The sequence below is a fragment of the Gracilinanus agilis genome, chromosome 3 (genome assembly GCF_016433145.1).
Source record: "Gracilinanus agilis isolate LMUSP501 chromosome 3, AgileGrace, whole genome shotgun sequence".
NCBI classification, from domain to species: Eukaryota; Metazoa; Chordata; class Mammalia; order Didelphimorphia; family Didelphidae; genus Gracilinanus; species Gracilinanus agilis.
The window spans coordinates 50,608,674-50,626,838 of record NC_058132.1 but is presented as its reverse complement, the minus strand read 5'-3'; the positions used below and the strand labels follow the sequence as shown (position 1 = coordinate 50,626,838).

General features: G+C 41.2%; 1 protein-coding gene across 1 annotated transcript in view; it reads right to left on the bottom strand.

The window, feature by feature from the left end:
- Positions 1-18,165, bottom strand: part of FHAD1 (forkhead associated phosphopeptide binding domain 1) — a 190,767-nt gene that overhangs the window by 60,953 nt on the left and 111,649 nt on the right. Inside the window, exons 11-14 of the mRNA XM_044668682.1 lie at positions 17,443-17,550; positions 12,675-12,758; positions 7,594-7,740; positions 2,983-3,178 (exon numbers count right to left, since the gene is read on the bottom strand). Of these exons, the coding sequence (XP_044524617.1) occupies positions 2,983-3,178; positions 7,594-7,740; positions 12,675-12,758; positions 17,443-17,550 (535 nt within the window). The remainder of the gene's footprint in view (positions 1-2,982; positions 3,179-7,593; positions 7,741-12,674; positions 12,759-17,442; positions 17,551-18,165) is intronic.

The window sequence follows — 18,165 nt, the reverse complement described above, 5'->3', positions numbered from 1 at the left end:
TCGTTCATCTCTCCCATATACAGAAGTGAAACAACTTGCCTTGTGTCACACAGGAGTAAATATCGGAGGCAATTTTTTAACCCAAAGCCTCTGACTTCAAGGCCAGTGTGTTCTTTCTACCGTGCCTTTGCCGAATAATGGTGAGGATCCAGTTGAAGTCCAACACTGACTTGTGTTATTCCTTTTATTTATTATTATCTCCTATTCTCACTTAACTTGGAGTGTCTTCATATCTCATCTCCCTAGTCTCAATGGTCAGCTGATATAGGGAGAAAGAGGTCTCCCATTGCCTTAAATTTGGGGTGAATAATTTTGGGGATGGGTAGGTAGGGTTGGGACGGACCTCTGGCTTTGTAATTTGTGGAAATTCCTAGGGTAAAACTTGCCAAAGCAGATCACCATCTGTTCTACAAGGTCTCCTTTTGAGAATCCTGCCTTCGGTGCCTGGGGCACTGAGGGATTAAAGGAATTTCTCAGGATCACAAAGTCAGGAAGCACCAAAGGTCAGATTTGGACTTAGTTCTTCCTCCCTGTATCTACAACCCTCATATCTTTAAGATAAATAAACATTGGAAACAAATCAACCAATAGGTGGGGGAAGAGACTGGAGGAAAGGAGGGAATTTGGAACTCAAAATGTAAAAAAAGAATGCTAAAAATAAATAGATGAAAAGATAAATACAATTTTTAAAAGGAAAAAAAGAAAGAAAAAAAATGATCCAAATTAAGAGAGGGGAAATGTAAGCGTGGGTTGCAGTTCCTGGGGAGGGGCCCAATGGACTAGCTCCACCTCCAAGTAGCAGAGAGGGGTGGCTGGAGTAAGTCTGATTTATAGGGGGCCACTCTGGCATTCTTCTGACCTTTTTTAGATAACAGATTTAGGGCTGGAAGGGACCTCAGAGTTCATCTGGTCCATTTTACAGATGAGGAAACTAAGACCCTGAGAGGTTATGTGACCTGCCTAAGGTCACACAATTAAAAAAAAAGTATATGATATGGAGGATCCAAACTCAGGTCTTCTTGATTCCAGATCCAGAATACTATCCACTGTCCTACATTCTTCAGCCACATGGGAGCCTGGGAGCAAGAATGCAAAATGTGGATGACAGAGATGGTCCAGGACTAGAGACCGATCTGTGAGGCCATGGAGGACGTTTAATAGAGGAAGAGAGCTTGGGGTGCTTGTGAGAGCATTGCAGAAGTGGCAGGCCATGGATCCCCCTGAAGAACCTCTCTCCTGAAGAGGCCGTGCTTCATTCTGGATGCCAGGAAAGAGTGTCTATCTAATAATGTCTGTGTTAGAAGAGAGTGGCCAAATGATTTATTGAAGGAAATAAATTGAAATGATAAAAACAAAATTCTTTCTTTGCTTATCAACAAAAACCCTCAGGCTGCATCTACAGTGCAGGCACAAAACTAATTTCCAAGCCTCCCTCCTCTTGTCACCAGGCACTGCCAATCATTACAGTTACACTGAACAAGAAAGCTGCTTTCAGGGCCCAGACCTTTCTAAGCAGAATTCATGAATTAACAGCTTCATTTTCTCCCTGGCCCAAAAGAAGCAGTGCAGACTGGAGGAAAGGACTTTTGACACCTCTTAGTTGTCTTACCTGACAATGTTTCTCAACATTTCTAAGTCTCAGTTTCTTCCTCTATAAAATGGGTAGAATGATGCTTTCAGTACCTACCTCATTAAGGCTGTTTTGAGGCTGAAAAGAAATAGAGGAAAAATGGACTTCTCTGCCAACCTGAAGGTACCATATCTAATGGGCAGCTCTGGTGACATTATCTCATGTGCAGACCTGATGCACAGGTCACAAGTCAAGGAAGATTTCTTTGGATTGGATTTTGGATCAGTCTTATAGAACCAGATGCTATTTCAGCAGGGAGGGACAGAGGGGATGGATCAGGGTAGAGAAGGACCTCAGAACAGAGAATGTCAGAGCTGGGAGAGACCTTAGAACAGAGAATGTCAGAGCTGGGAGGGAGCTAAGAACAGAGAATGTCAGAACTGAGAGGTCTCCTGTAACAGAGAATGTCAACTCTGGGAGGGTCCTGAGAACAGAAAATGTCAGAGATGGAAGAGCATTAGAATATAGGACACTGAAGCTAGAAGGAATCTTGGAACATGTCAGACCTGGGATGGTTCTTAGAATATGGGACATTATAGCTAGAAGGAACCATAGAACACAGAATGTTAGAGCTGAGAGGGTCTGTATATATTAATTAGAATGCTAGAAAATATAATCAAAGACTGAATATTTAGAATGTTAGAACAGGAGGAAGTCCTAGAGTTCATTTAGCACTCTAATCCCTTAATTTTACAGGCGAAGAAATGAAGCCCAGAGAAGTGAAACTCTTCTAAAGACCACATAGGTGAGGCAGCATGACTTTGTTTTCTGTTTGTCCTTTGTTTTTTAAAAGGATCAGACTTAGTTTAAAAAAGAACTACATTCTGATTCCATCTCAGGTACTTAATACCTCTGTGATCATGGACAAGTTACTAAATGTCACTTTGCCTCAGTTTACTCATCTGTAAAATTCAGGGGTTGGTACTAACAGAGAGTTGATGGAGTAAATGTGGAGAACAAGACATCTCTGGACATAGCCAATATGGGAATTTCTTTTGCTTGATTTGTTATAAGGACTTTTTTTTTTTTTTTTTTTGGTGAAGTGTGGGTGGTAGGAGGGAGGAGAATAGAAATTTGATAATTGAAAAAAATTAATTTAAAAAAGTATCTGATACAAAAATGAGGGGGCTGGACATGATGACTTCCAAGATAGCTATGATTCTATTCTCAAACCCAGGTCCTCTTGATCAGGGGTTGGTTTCGTTTTTTGTCTTAGTAGCCTCGGTGGCAAGCACTTAGAGGGTTGCCTAATAGATACTTGCTGACTGGTTGTACCAGTTGAATGATTCTTTGGGATTTGAGCTGTTAGGATAAAATCAATATAGGGAAGAAGAGCCACCAGGCCCAGGGACCTTTGTCGGTGTTGGACAACTCAACGCCCACATCCTTCAAGAGCTGCTCGATCTCCTCCACCCAGCACAACACAATTTTCAGGATCTCCGCAATGGCTTCTTGCAGCCACATCCCAGAGGGCTCCACGGGGAGGTTCTGAAGGTCAATGAGCTGCTTTCTCAAGTCATTGCCACAGCAAGACATTTTCAAGCAAGTCTGAAAAAGATGAGACCATGAGGGACAGCAGAAGTTATGGATGGGCCAGGAATAGTCAAGAGGCCCCAGGAGAATTCCTGGACAACACCCTTCTCCTCTACTTTGCGCTCCCTTCCCCTCCACCTCTAACTGGGACAATGAGGCTGTCTGGGTTGGCGGTGGATAGCTGGGCGATCTCCAGTGACTTATTTTAGATTTCTCTATGATTTCTTTGCCCTTTCCCCATACTGTGACTTGGACTTGTAAAATGGTCAAATTAGGTCACTTCTTTCTCCTGAGCACATTTAGTCTTGCCCAAAACATTTCTTAGATGTATTGCATGAAAGCCCTGGTATAACCTATATCTGGCTATTTACTGCCTTGGTGGGAAGGAAGGAGAGAATCTGAATTGCAAAAGGTTGGCAAACAATTGGGAATAATTGTTTCTACATATAATTGAAAAACAATTTTTAAGTAAAAAAAACACTTTTTAGGGGGACAGCTAGGTCATACAATGGACAGAGCATCAAACCTAGGAGGACTTGGGTTCAATCTGACAGAGGATGTCAGAACTGAGAGGTCCCCTGGAACAGAGAACTTCCCGGATCAGATAATTTCTAGCTGTGTGACTCTGGGTAAGTCACTTAACTCCATTCACCTAACCCTAGTTCTTTTATCTTAGAGTTGTTACTAAGACAGAAAGTAAGGGTGTAAAAAAATTCTTAAATGTCTGCTATATACACAGACCTTGAGAGATATCTTTAATTTAGGCAAGACACAGACACTGCCTTCATTGAATGTTATAGTAATACCCAGAATTCCATGGGGAAAATGTCATAAATAAGTGGGGAGAATCAGAGAAGGCTCCCTGGAGGAGGCATGAGTTGGGCTTTACTTATTAGACCCTACATGACATTTTGTTATGCTTTGTGTATTTCTTGTGTGTGTTTATTATGCCTTATAGAACATTTACTGTGTAAAATAGTGTTCTCAAGAGGCAGCAAGGTATAGCCAGGGGATGACCCTAAAACCAGCAAGACTTAAATTTAAGTACTGCCTCTATGACCCTGGGTGGGTCAATTAGCTTCTCAGAGGTACCAGGGAACGTTCTCAGACTGTAAGATGCCAGCCTAGACTAGCAGAGAGAGAAAGAGAAAGAGAGAGCTCTTCTTCCTTTCCCTCACCTTCATGGTTCTCCAAGCTTATGAAATGACAGCGTCAGTCTCTATCCATTATGTTTGGGACTGTGTTTTTTCTAAACCAGGTACGTCCACCAGGGTCTATCACAGCGCCGTGTATACAATTGACACTAAATAAAAGCCTTTTTTTAAAACCTTACTTTTTATCTTAGAACTGATACTAAGTATGGGTTCCAAGACAGAGGAGGGGTGAGGGTTAGGCAATGGGGGTCACACAGCTAGAAAGTGTGGGAGACCAGACTTGAACCTAGGACCCTCCTGACTTCAGGTCTGCCTCTGAATCCACTGAGCCATCTAGCTGACCCTGATAAAAGCTTTTTGAGGAGGGAATGTGACATAGTGTGTTTGACATAGAAATAGGAATACCTGAGTTCAAATTTCACCTCAAATACTTAGTTATATGACCATGGACAAAAACCTTTCTATGCTTCAGATTCTCCACATGGCAAAATGGGGACAATAACACCTATAGTACCCTCTTTAGAGGGATGGTGCAAAGCTAGTCAGATGATATATGTAAAGTGCTTTGCAGACTTTGGAGCATTATATACAGCCATTATTATTACATAATACCAATGTGTTATAACATGCCATATGCTATATAACATGTAACAATCTATGTCACATATCATAAACAGGTTATATGTGATATTGTTACATATACCCTAATATAAGTTATATAACATTGAATATTATATATTTTCAATAAGAAGGATAATAATGTTGATGATCATAATGATGATCATAATATCAATGATAATAACAGTATTAGGCAAAAAGTGGAGGGCATTACAGGCATGGGAAATAAAGTAGGCAAAGGTAAGATAATGAGTATATTCTTGGACCATGTACAAGATACCAGGTTGCTAGGAGCACAGAGTATATAGAAGGCTTATGAGCTCAGAGCTTGAGAGATGAAAGTGGCATTGAAGGTCATTTAATCTAAAGACCTCATTTTTTAGATCAAGAATCTGAGGTCCAGGGGCAGATAGGTAGCACAGTGGAAGAACACTAGCCTGGAATCAGGAGGACCTGGGTTTGGATTTAGCTCAGACACTTCCTAGCCATGTGACCTTGGGCAAATCATTCAACCCTGTTTGCCTAGCTCCTGCTGCTCTTCTGTCTTAGAATTGATACTCAGCTAGGTTTTAAAAGGAAAAAAAAAGAAGAAAAAGAAGAGGAAATTAAGGTCCAGGGAGATTTAGGGAAGTTACAAATTTCCAAAAGCAATTTCCATTCTAGAATTTGGGCCAGAAACTAGGACCAAACCTCTTCATTTCTGCACATCATCATCATCATCCTCACCACCACCATCATTATTAACATATACTTCAGGTTTTGCAAAGTTTTTGCTATTAATCTTTAACACCTTTATCAGCTTAAATCTTCACTATGACAATTCAGGGTCACCCTCTATATATTATTTCATTTGATCCTTACAATAATCCTGTGAGTTGGAAGTGTTATTCCACTTCTACACCCCTTCTAAAGATAAGGAAACTGAGGTCTGAGAGAGATGAAAGGGAATTGCCCAAAGCCATGAATCTAGTTAGTTCCAGAGGCAGCATTTGAACTCAAGTCATTCTAACTCCAAGTTCAGCATTCTACCCAGTAGTCTATGTACTATGCACATCATACTGCCTGTTGACCAAACATTTAGACCGGTTTCCTAACTTGAAAACCTAATGTCAATCTTGCATATTTGGCAAGCTCTCAAATTGTTACTGCTAAGGTACAGTGCCTTGGGGAAAGTGTGCCAGAAATTTCATGTCAAGGGCAGGATGACAGTCTTCTTTTATTCATTCTGGTAGTCACACATTCAGGCTTTCAGAATGAGTTCATAGAAGCTGCCCTTCCACTGCTTTCAGATATCAAATCTCTGCCAAGATGGCATTTGCCTATCTGTACAACAGACGAACCTGTTTAATGCAGAAATTTGAGATCTTTGGAGGGCACTTTCATTTTTCTCTTTCTAAACAAGTTTCCTCTGATGAGGGAAGATACATATAATATAGCAGAATCTCAGAGCTATTCTAGGCCTCAGTGACTATCCAGGACAATTCATGTCTTACTAGCTGGGGAATGCAAGCATAGGCTTTAAGAATTGAAAAGGGCCGTAAAGATCATTTAAACTAACTCCACACCACATTACAAGGGAAAAAGTCCATTTAAAGCCACATAGGTCATCACAGGACTTTGAACTGACTCCAAACCTTATGCTTTTCCTCCCTTATTACTTGGCTTAGAAAGTTGTTAACTGTTTCTAGGGGGAAAAAATGATGTTTGAGTAAAATATTCCCAGGCATAGTTAAAGGGAATGTGCTGAACTTCAGTAAGGTTTGGGCCTTGGAGGGGAGGAGCAGAAATGGAAGATGCTGGGGTGGAGAACAGGCTGATAAGATAAGATGAGGTTATGCCTGTCCCTGGGTAATTGGATTCAATCACAGGCAGAGCATAAAATTATGTTAAGAACACTGGATTGGGAATTAGAAGGGCTGGTCATAAATACCCGCTCTGCTATTTACTTACTGAATGACTTTGCAAATAATTTTCCCTCTCTGGGTTTCAATTTCCTTTCCTGCAAAAGGAAGGGGTCGGAGGAGGACTCTATGATCCATGAAATGCCCTTTGCAAACCTTAAAATGCTGTATAAATGTCAGTAGTTGTTGTTGCTATTATTATTACTATTTTAGCTCTGGTAGAGCTGGTGGTATAGTGCACAGAGTGCTCTGTTCAAGGGTCAGGAAGACCTAAGTTCAAATCAAGTCTCAGACACTTACTAGCTGTGTGTGACCCTGGGCAAGTTATTTAACCCTATTTACCTTAAAATAACAGCCCCTACACCTTGTAGAGTTGTTGTGAGGATCAAATGAGATAATATTTGTAAACAGCATCTTAGCACAGGGCTTGCCAGCTAATGATACTATCTAAATGCTTATTTCCCATTTTTCCTGCTATTGTATTTTCTAAGGATCCTCACAGCTGTAATATTCTGTGTTCTAAGCTCATTCTCAGTTCTGACATTCTTCATTCTAAAGTCCCTCCCAGGTCTGACATCCCATGTTCTAAGACCCCTCTCAGCTCTGACATTTTCGGTGGCCCCATGGGCAATAAGACAAATAAGAATAGCTTGATCTTTCCGCTAAACCCCTCTTCCTCTAGGTCAGGATGATTTTCAAAACAAGAAGAGCAAAAACTAAACTAACTTGGCCTTTACTAAAGTGCCCAACAAGTGACCTGGCAGTCCTCAAAGAAGGCCTTCAGCTTGTCTGTGCGGGCCAAGAGCTCATCCTCCCTGCAGGTCTCAAGCCAGCTCTTCGTCATCATTTCTTTCTGCTGCAAGTTGAAGTTGTCCTCCATGACAGTGGAGATCACCTCTACCAGCTGGTTGTAGGGAAAACAAAACAGTCAAAATAAGGGTCAATTGGAGCAGCTGCCACAAAGGGATGAAGGGAAGTGTGAAAACTAAGGAACAAGGGCATCTTGGTGGTACGGTAGATAGAGAGCCAGGCTTGGAGACAGGAGAGTCCTGGGTTCAAATCAGACATTTCCTAACTGTGTGACCCTGGGGCAAGGCACTTCACCTTCATTGCCCAACCCTAACCACTCTTCTTCCTTGGAACCAATACTTGTTATTAATTTTAAGCAGAAAGTAAGGGTTAAAAAAGAAAAGAAAATTGAGGAATGCTGGGGGGAAGGTAACTTTGGTCCCATGACTTTTCATGGATTCATGACTCATCACTAGAAAAATCATAGGCTAGGCTCTCATTTGTTGTCAAGTTGTTTCAATGATATCTGACTCTTTGTAACCCCATTTTAAATTTTCTTGGCAAAGATATTGAAGTGATCTGCCATTTCCTTTTCATTTTAGAGATGAGGAAACTGAGCCAAACAGGGATTACGTGACTTGCCCAGGGTACCCAGTTAGTGAGACTGGATTTTGAACTCAAGTCTTCCTGATTTAAGGCTCTGTGCTTTATCCAATGAGCTACCCAGCTACCTATGGGTTCCCATATTAACTAATTAAATTGCATAGTCATGGGCAAGACTTTTTCCCTTTTGAAACCTTAGTTTCTATCTCTGCAAATATTTTATTATCTCCATTTTACACTCTCTCTTTCTCTCTCTCTCTCTCTCCTAGGAGAATAATTGGGAAAATATCTTATAAATCTTAAAGAGCTGTTGAATATAAGTGTGTAGGGGCAACTAGGTACACAAAAGATAGAGGACCAGGCCTGGAGTTAGGAGGTCTTGGGTTCAACTCTGACCTCAGACACTTCTTAGCTATGTGACCATGGGCAAATCACTTTACTCCCGTTGCTTAGCCCTTATCCCTCTTCTGCCTTGGAACCCATACTTTAGTATTGATTCCAAGACAGAAGGTAAGGATTTAAAGAAAATAAAGGGAAAGACAACAGAACTGAGACTAAATATCAAGACTAATTGATTCCCCAGGGTTGATAATGGTCATTGTCTCCTTACTCTCAGTGCAGAGGTGCTGACTTATTAGAATGACCACAGCTGACCACATATGTAACATTCTGCAAATGCTACATAGTCTACTATCTCTCCAACAAGAGGAGAGAGGTCCTGATCACCATTGTTCTTCTGGGATTCAAGTGTACTTTTGATTGTTATTGTTCAGTCATTTTCACTCAAGTCTGATTCTTCATGATCCCATTTGGGATTTTCTTGGGAAAAAGACTGGAGTGATTTCCCCTTTCCTCCTCCAGCTCATTTTACAGATGAGGAAACTGAGGCAAATAGGATTAAGTGACTTACCCAGGGTTATACAGCTAGTAAGTGTCTGAGGCCAGATTTGAACTCAGGTAGATGAGCCTTCCTTGACTCCAGGATCAGCACTATGTGCTAGGGGGCTACCTAGTTGTAGTCAGGTATTTAACCTGAATTTGAATGAGTTGTTTCCCTCTGTTGTATAAATGGAAATTTTGAACCTTGGACTTCATCCCCCATTAAGTTCCTTAGTTTTCCCAAAATTCCCTTTAATCTCTTGTTTTATGGTTGGCTGTAACTCTTCCCTCTTTCTCTTTGGTTCCTGGGATCAAGGCTGGTTGGTACCTTTTAGTTAGTCTCTTTTGTTAGTTTATAATTAATAAAATACTTTTAATATTTAGTATTTTGCATAGTAATTTTAATTTACACATTTTGGCTAACCACAATGGGATAGAATTCTCAAATATTTTTTAAAAATAGATTTTCAGTATAGTTAGTAAGTTTGCCAGAGAGCTGAGAGCTGGGGTTTCCCTTTCTCTCCCCATGCTCCTGCGTTTTTTTTTTCTTCCCTGGTCACTCAGTCCACCTGCTTTTGCCCCATCTCAGGTTCCTTACCATTCCCTGCCAATCCAAACTGTTTTTTTCAAATGGACTGGTGAGAATTCCAATCCCTTCCCCCATCCCATGTGGGTTTTCCAGCCTGTGCTACCATTTTTTAAGCTGGAGTCTTAAACTGATTCTGGACTCCTGGCTGAGAGAGAATTGCAACTCGGGATTTTTTTTTTCATAGGAAGGGGTCTTCTCTGCATTTTTTTTTTCTTTTGAGGGCAGAGAGACTAAATCAGTAGATTCAAAGTAGAAGTTTTGAGGATTTTGTCTCTACCTTTTGGCCAGTTCTCTCATATGCAAATACTCTATTGTTCTCCAGCAAGATTTTGCCTTTTTTGTTGTTTAATCTGTAAACAAACTTCCATTCAGTGTTGTTGTTGTTGTTGTTGTTGTTGTTGTTGTTGTTTTGGAATGATGCTATTTCAAAGCATGCTTGAAACTGAAACAACAGTTTGAGTTGGCACTGTCTTAAGGAAATCTTCCAAAAAGTTGGGATGAAGGTCAGCTATTGGGTAATAATAGGGGTACAAAAAAAGCAAAAAATACCAAGAAGACATCTTAAAAAGACAGTGGAGCTGGGGACACTGGGTTGACTATTCCAAAGGTTTTTCAGAGGCTCCAGATCTAGAGTTGCAAGGTCATATAGACCAATTTAGCACCTGGCACATTGCAGGCCATATTGAAATGCTGTTGGACTGACTGACTCATTCAATCTCATTTTTACAGAGAAAGAAACTACTAAGGCTTTGAAAAATGATAATGGACCTTCTGAAGGTCACAAGGTAGTAAGCAAAAAATCTGGTTGTAAACCAGACCTTCAGACTCCAGATCAAGCCAGGTTTGGCTGAAGCATCTAGGCACCTGCAGAAACACCAGATTTCTCTCTTGATTAGTGGTACAGAATTGAGTGTGCTATTCTCAGAATGAACATTTAGCTTATAAAATCTGTTTTTTTGGTTGAGGACTCCAGGACAGGCTTGGGAGGGAGACTGATGGACAGAAGGGGCAATGAACAGCTTGGTTGCTTTCCTTGCCTCACCTGAGTTGGGTTGGAAGCACAGGTGTTTTGATTTGAAGGGCAAAACCTGGTGTGAGGGCCTGACAGGGGATGGGGGAGAAACCTTGTGTATATATTGCCTGTTTGCTGCCTAGTCAGTTGGCACTTCTTAGCCCATCAACGAAGTGTTCTCTTTCACGAAGGGGAATAAAAAACTGCCTCTTTTTACTTCTATCTTCTGACTGTTTTTGTTTATTTGAGTGAGTGGGGCACTTGTAATCAATTTTTTATCCCACACACGATGAAAGCTCCTTGCCATACACTCGACCTCTAAAGGGTTTGGCTTATCATAAAGAATTATGTTTGAGCCACAAAATTAAATTAAAAGATGGAGCATGAGTCTTTGATTAGTGGTTAGGTTAGAAGGCACCAAATGGAACTCATACACAGACTAACCTATGCATAGGGCTAGATAAAGCATCTCTGCCCTATGGCCCATGCCCTGGATAGGGACTGAGTGGGGGGCATTTTCTTGCCTAAGTTGCTAGGAGAGGAGGTTATATCATTAGGACCTACAGAAGGAGAACTGGACAGAACAACAGTTGCTACACTAATAGCTGGAACAAGGTCCAATGAGCCGGACCACATATCTCAAAGATGATATAAGTGAGACCAGAAAGTCTGATTTGAAGTATCACCTAGTAAGAGATTCAGCATTAAAAAAAAGTTCTTACTTTCCATCTTAGAATCAATACTGAGTATTCCAGTTCCAAGGTAAAAGCAGAGTAAGGACTAGGCATCTGGGATTAAGTAACTTGCCTAGGATCACACAGCTAGGAAATGGCTAAGGCCAGATTTGAACTGAGGACTGCTTGTCTCCACAGGTCTAGCTCTCTATCCATTGAGCCACCTAGCTGTCCAGAGATACAACTTTTTAAAGGCCTCCAAATTAAGAAAACCTATGTTCAAATCCAAATTCTGTCTGGTAGCAATGTGACCCTAGGTAAATCACTTATCTCCTCTTTGACAGGTAATTCTCTAAAACAAGGGTTCTTAACCTGGGATCCACGAACTTAAAACAATTTTTTAAAAAAATAACCCTCACCTTTCATCTTGGAGTCAATATTATGTATTGGTTCCAAGGCAGAAGAGTGGTTAAGGGTAGGCAATGGGGGTCAAGTGACTTGCCCAGGGTCACACAGCTGGGAAGTGTCTGAGGTCAGATTTGAACCTAGGACCTCCTGTCTCTAGGCCTGGCTCTCCATCCAGCTGCCCCTACAATTTTTTGATAACTATTTTCAATGTAATTGATTTCTTTCATAATGGTATATATTTTCATTTGTCAACTCCAGGAGTGGGGAGGGAAGAGGAGAGGGAGACAACATGAATCATGTAACCTTGGAAAACTTGAGTAAATTTGTTACTGGAATAAAATAAAGTTAAAATTTAAAACACAATGGTATATATTTTATATTAAACTCATTTGAACACATTTGAGAAAGGGTCCATCAGTTTCATTCTTAGTCCAAGGAGTAAGTAGTCCATAATATAGAAAAGATGAAGAACTTTGGCTTTAAGATTATAATTTTCAAAAGCTCATCTGCATCAGTGGAGAGACTTTCCACATTGGAAGTCTTCCCCAATGAAATTATAAACCCAAGATCTTCTCTCCATCCCTAACCTCCTTCAAAAAATCTCATACCAAGGAGATTCCATGGTGGGAAATAACTTGGATAAATCACCCGTGACTGACACCTCAGAGAAAGTGGACAAGTGTTTTTCATGGAAATGTTTTGAGTACATCCAGGACTTAGCTTCAATACAACACAAAATCAAAACAAACCTTCCCGTTGTAGCGACAGGGAGAGCATTATGTGCCAGCCATACAAACGGGGATACATGCTCTCGAAGGATGGGAGAAGTCGACCCTCATGCTCCAAAGGAAGTGGAGGACTCCCCAGAGGAAAGCGAGACTCACCTGCTGATTGGTTACGATCCGGGCTTGGGGCAGTTTTCCTCGACCATAAATGGCTTCGATAATTTGACTTCGGAACTGTTCCAGCTGAAACAGAAAGAGTGACCATCAGGCAGGAGATAATTCAGCTGTCCACAATCTGCCTCTCCCCTTGCGCAAGCCTGGGGCAGTGGCCTTGTTAAGACTCTTTGAGAGGGCAGGAACCACAGAAGAAAATAGAAAGCTTGGCCTTAATTGACTGGGAGGCTCTTCTGCCTGACTTCACTGATCTGTGTGGACTGCCACCCGGTAGTAGGACTGGAACAATGGCGGTGAATGGGACTTCTGGTCAATTACCCAATGGAGGTGCCCATGGCCCTGAGGGCTGCTTGTGAAAGAAGAGGGGAAGCTCTCAGCTATGGTGAGATGGGTAATGATCAGGGAGGCCTGAGCCAGGCATTTGGGGGAATTGCCAGGCATTCCTTTCTTGTCCAGGATGGGGTAGGAATTGGGGAAGATGATTTAAAGTTGAAAGGCATCTTGGATCAGACTCCTCTGAAAGGGTACTGGCTGTGAATCCAGGAAACTTCAATCCGAGTCCCAGTTCTGACTCTCGTTGACTAGGTGAGCCTGGGGAAGTCTGACCCTTAGGTTCCCCAACTGTAAAATGGGGTAGTACTGTCCCTGCCTATAAAATTTTGAATCCAGTAAGGACTACATCCATAGACATCAAAGCAGAGTCTTCAGGAAAAGTCTTGCTTAAGAGCCTGCTAAATTAAGACAAGGAGTTATAACACGAAGCTCAAGACAGTTTTGTTCTATTTGTCTGGTTTCTGCTGCCTACACCTTTCGAAAGCTCATCAAGGCAGGGAGTGATTCACCCATGCAAGAGGATGACCATTGGTGAATCACTGAACAAAACAATCCACCACCAACACGTGCATCTCTTGGCCTGATTCCCATCCCATTTTGGGTGACCTTTTGTTCTCCCCTCTCAGTACCTCTCCTTCTAATTTCCCTGTTAAATTACCTGCTACTGAAGTGAACAGTTGCTTAAGAAAGTGGCATCCAAGGATAGGATTTGGATTTCTGGACTATGGTTTAATATAGAGTAACAGGGGCTGCTAGGTGCCATGGTGGATAGAGCACCAAGCCTGAAGTTGGGAGGATTTGGGTTCAAATCTGGCCTCATAGACACTTCTTAGCTGTGTGACCCTGGGCAAGTCACTTAACCCCCAATTGCCTTGGCCCTTGCTATTTTTCTGTCTTAGAACTAATTCTAAGACAGAAGATAAGGGTTTAATATAGACATATATATGGATATATATATATGCAAATATATATATATATATACATACATACATACATACATACATACATAGATGTGATATATGTACTCCTGATAGGTTCTTGGCCAGCAAATGGGTGGGTAAAAATATTTGTGCCAGAAGTTTCATAAAAGTAACCAAAAGTAGTTTAGACTGAAAAAGAAGGTACCTGCCAAGAAAGATGCCAGAGTGAATACATATGGGAAGAAGAATAACAGGAGGGAGGTCTAATTAATTCAAAGGAAACACAGATCTAAGAAAAGATCCAGTAATAAAATTCACAGCCTCAGATTCACAACTGCACCAAACAGGACTACAAACAAGGTGAGGTAATGATCTTCATTCAAGGAGGTGATTTGATTTCATAGATATCACTGAGGCTTGTTGGGATGGGGAGACCAGGAGTGGAATTTCAATCTGGAAGGGCATATCTGATTCAAAAGGAAGGGACAGGTTAAAAACAAAAAAGTGTGGAGAGAGGGAACAGAATATAATTGCCTAGTAAGAAGATTTGTGAAGAAATTCAGGATTGATGAAGGATAAGGAAGCCAGGCTTAGAGTTGAGAGAATCTGAGTTCAAATCTGACCTTGGACACTTCCTAGCTAGGTGATTCTGGGCAAGTCACTTTACTCTTTTGGCCTCAGTTTCCTCATCTATAAAATAAGTTGGAAAAGGAAATGGCTAACCACTCTAGTGTCTTTGACAAGAAAACCCCAAATGGGGTCACAAAACATTGAACATGACTGAAAACAATAACAAAAACATCAGTCAGATTTATATAGCCCCTAACTCAATAAATTTTAGGAGATCCCTATTACCACCTTGATCAAACCAAGAGTTCTGTTTGGCTTTTAAAGTCCTGATAAAACCTAGCCCTTTCCAACCTTTCCACACTTCTTATACCACCTTACTTCCTCTCTTCCACATACCCTGTGGCCAAGTGACACTGGATGGTAGGAGGTAACCACCTTCTAGGATCCTCTGATGACTGAGCTAGAAGTTAGTGTTGGCCATCATTGACTCTGCCTCCAAAAAGGCTGAGATCTCTTCAGGTTCCCAGACTCTGGTGACTCAGGGCCACTCTAGGCCCCAAGGTAATGGTTTTTTGGCATTGAATTGACACCCTTCAACCATTCTGAAGTATCGGTCAAGATGGCAGAGGATAAGGCACACTTGGGAGACAATCCTCAGTCAAGTACTCTCTGACACCCTGGAAGCAAAGCCCCTTCCTGCCCCTTCCCGTCCCCTTAGGCGTGCAGAGGCTTGAGGTCTGAAATGATTTCGAGTCCCCTTTGAAGCAGGCCATCTTCTGTCCAAAGCACCAAAGGACTGACTCTTCAAGTGGCTTAGAATCTCCATCCAAACACACTCTGAAGCCTCAGCTACTTAAGAAGCTTACGTGTGAGAAGGCTCAGAGGACCTCTCTTCATTCTGGTTTCTTGAGGACTGAACCTCTTATAATTCTAAGAGCCTGGTCACAGAGGAAGAAGAACTTAGTGATTATGTCCTTTTAGTTTGGGCTAACCTACTTATCTCCATTCCAGACCCTGATCTCAAGATCTAGGGGGCAGCTAGGGAGTATGGTGAATAGAACGGCAGACCTGGAGTCAGGAAGACTTGAGTACAAATCTGGCCTCAAGTACTTAAGTTGAGTGATCCTAGGTGATTCTCTAAACTTCTAAACTTCTGCCTCAGTTTATTCATTGTAAAATGGGAATCATAATAGCCCCTACCTCCCAGGAATACTGAGAGGGTCAAAATAAGGTAATAACTGTAAAAATAATGTGTAAGGTGCAATGTTGGTTGTGTTGAGGCAGAGGATTTGAGATAACTTGGTACATCCTTCAGAGAAGACTTCCTTTTAGTGTATTTCTCAAGATGGCTTAGAACTTCTTTTGTAGAAGGCCATCTACTGTCTTCAGCACCTAGAAGTTGAGACTTTAATAGAATCTTTTCTGAAATGAAGGTTTTTATAGTATTCAACACGTTGAATACAAGACTGAAGCTGAGGAATTAATGTTTGCCTTAGCTGTGCCTGCTTTTACTAGAAGGAGAAGGGATACAGGCTATTTGTTTGACCATCCCAAAACATGGTTGTCTTCTCCAGAGAATCTAAACCAGTGATGGCAAACCTTTTAGAGACTGAGTACCCAAACTGTACCCTCATGCCGCCTGTGAGCCACCCCCTCACCCCAGACAGGGGAGGGAGGAAGTGTTCCTGTTGGGCTGCTGGGCAGAAGGGTGGATGATGTGAAAAATATCTTTAGGTGTGGTGGAGGGGGGTGGGGGAAAGAGCAACTCCCTCCGGCACACATGCCATAGGTTCACCAACACAAGTCTAAACCACGTAGTAGCACTATAAGTCTGGGAGAGACCCTGGAGGATTCTAAAGGAATGAGGGACAGTCATGGAATATCAAAGAGAAAGGGGTTTGTAGACTACTTGTGAACACCTTCTATGTTTTTTGTACCTATTTATTGAACTGAGTTGTTTTGCATTGTTTGCAATTTTTTCCCCTTGAAAAGTAAACTAAAGATTGTCCTCTCCCCATATGCATTTGTTGTCTAAGTGCATATGCAAGATCGGGGAACCCTTTCTATTCATATTTGTGGAAACCTAGGCATGAGCTAGCTATATTTGGAGGCTTTTCAAGAGTAACTCCATATGGAAGGCAACAAAACAGAAGAGAAACTCTTTTTAATTAGCTACCAAGATTGGATCTAATCTATGTAAGCCCAAAGTCATAGAGAAACCTTAAGCCATGAGTTGTAGGTAACATGGGATGGGGTTAGACTAGATGATCTCTAAGGTCCCTACAATCCAACTTTCTATGTTCAAAGATTTCTTCTAGTTCTGAGATCTCTGTTTTAAGGGCTCCCCTAGGCCTGAAATTCTGGGTTCTAAGGGTTCTTCCAGCTCTGACATTCTGGGTTAAAAGCCCTGTCCCAGCTCTGACATTTCAGATTCTAAGAGCCCTCCTAGCTTTGACATTCTGGGTTCTAAAGCCTCCCCCATATTCTAAGGTCCTCCTAGTAATGACACTGTTCACAGAGCTGGAAGTGACCTTTGTTAGAGCATCCGATCCCACTCCCCTCATTTTTTACAAGAGAAAATCGAGGATCACTGTGGTTGGGTGATTCACACAAGTAGTAAGTGGTTGAACAAGGATATGAACTCAGGTCTTCTGATACCAAATACAACACTTTCCCACTTGTTCTATGCTGCCTCCAAGCTCTAACATTCTGGGTTCCAGGGTCCCTCCCAGGTCTCACATTCTCTGTTCCAAGGGCTTTTTCAGCTCTGACATTCCTTGACTCGGTTTATGACTCATCTATGATTCATTTTGTTCTGTTCTTTCTCAGAGACGTTTTTTCACCAGCCGTTCTGGAGCATATCTATATTGGGTAAAATACAAACACTTAATGCTGCCAGGCGAATGCCTAGCACCCTGGTACCTCCCTACCTGACACACTGTCTTGTCCAAATTGGATTTAACGAGGCGCTGTCTGCAACCCATCTCTTGAAGCTGCACTAATTTCTTCTTGGAATCCTCCTGTAGCCTCTCTTCAGCCTAGAATGATGAAAGGAAGTCCTACTAGTCCTCAGGGTCATGGGTGAATATACACAGAGGAGAAGGTATAGTCTCCATTTTACATATGGGGAAACTAAGGCCCAGAGAAAGGAATGGACTTGCCCAAAGTCACACAGGCAAGAAGTGCCAGAGAGCTGCTTACGGACCCTGGCACTCTGATTCCAAACCCAAGTCCATTTTCATCTCATTGTGCTGGGGTCACTGAATTTGATTAACTCTCATGTTGTTTAATTATTTCACTTATTTTGTTAGAAAAATTTAAATATAAATATTATAAAATGACAAATAAAATAAAAATAATAAATATAAAATGATAAAGTTATATTATTACCATAATATATAAAAATATAGTATTGCATTATAATATAATGTATTATATTATAATTATAATATAAATTATAATTGTAATACAAACAACATAATAGAATATATAAAATATAAACAAGATATTAAAATAAGATGATAATAAATATAATTAAATTTTTATTATAATTATTATAAATTATATTATCTATTATAAAATTCAGACAGAAAAGTGGCAAAGGCTAGGCAATCAGGGTTAAGCGAGTTTCCCAGGCTCACAAAGCTAGATAG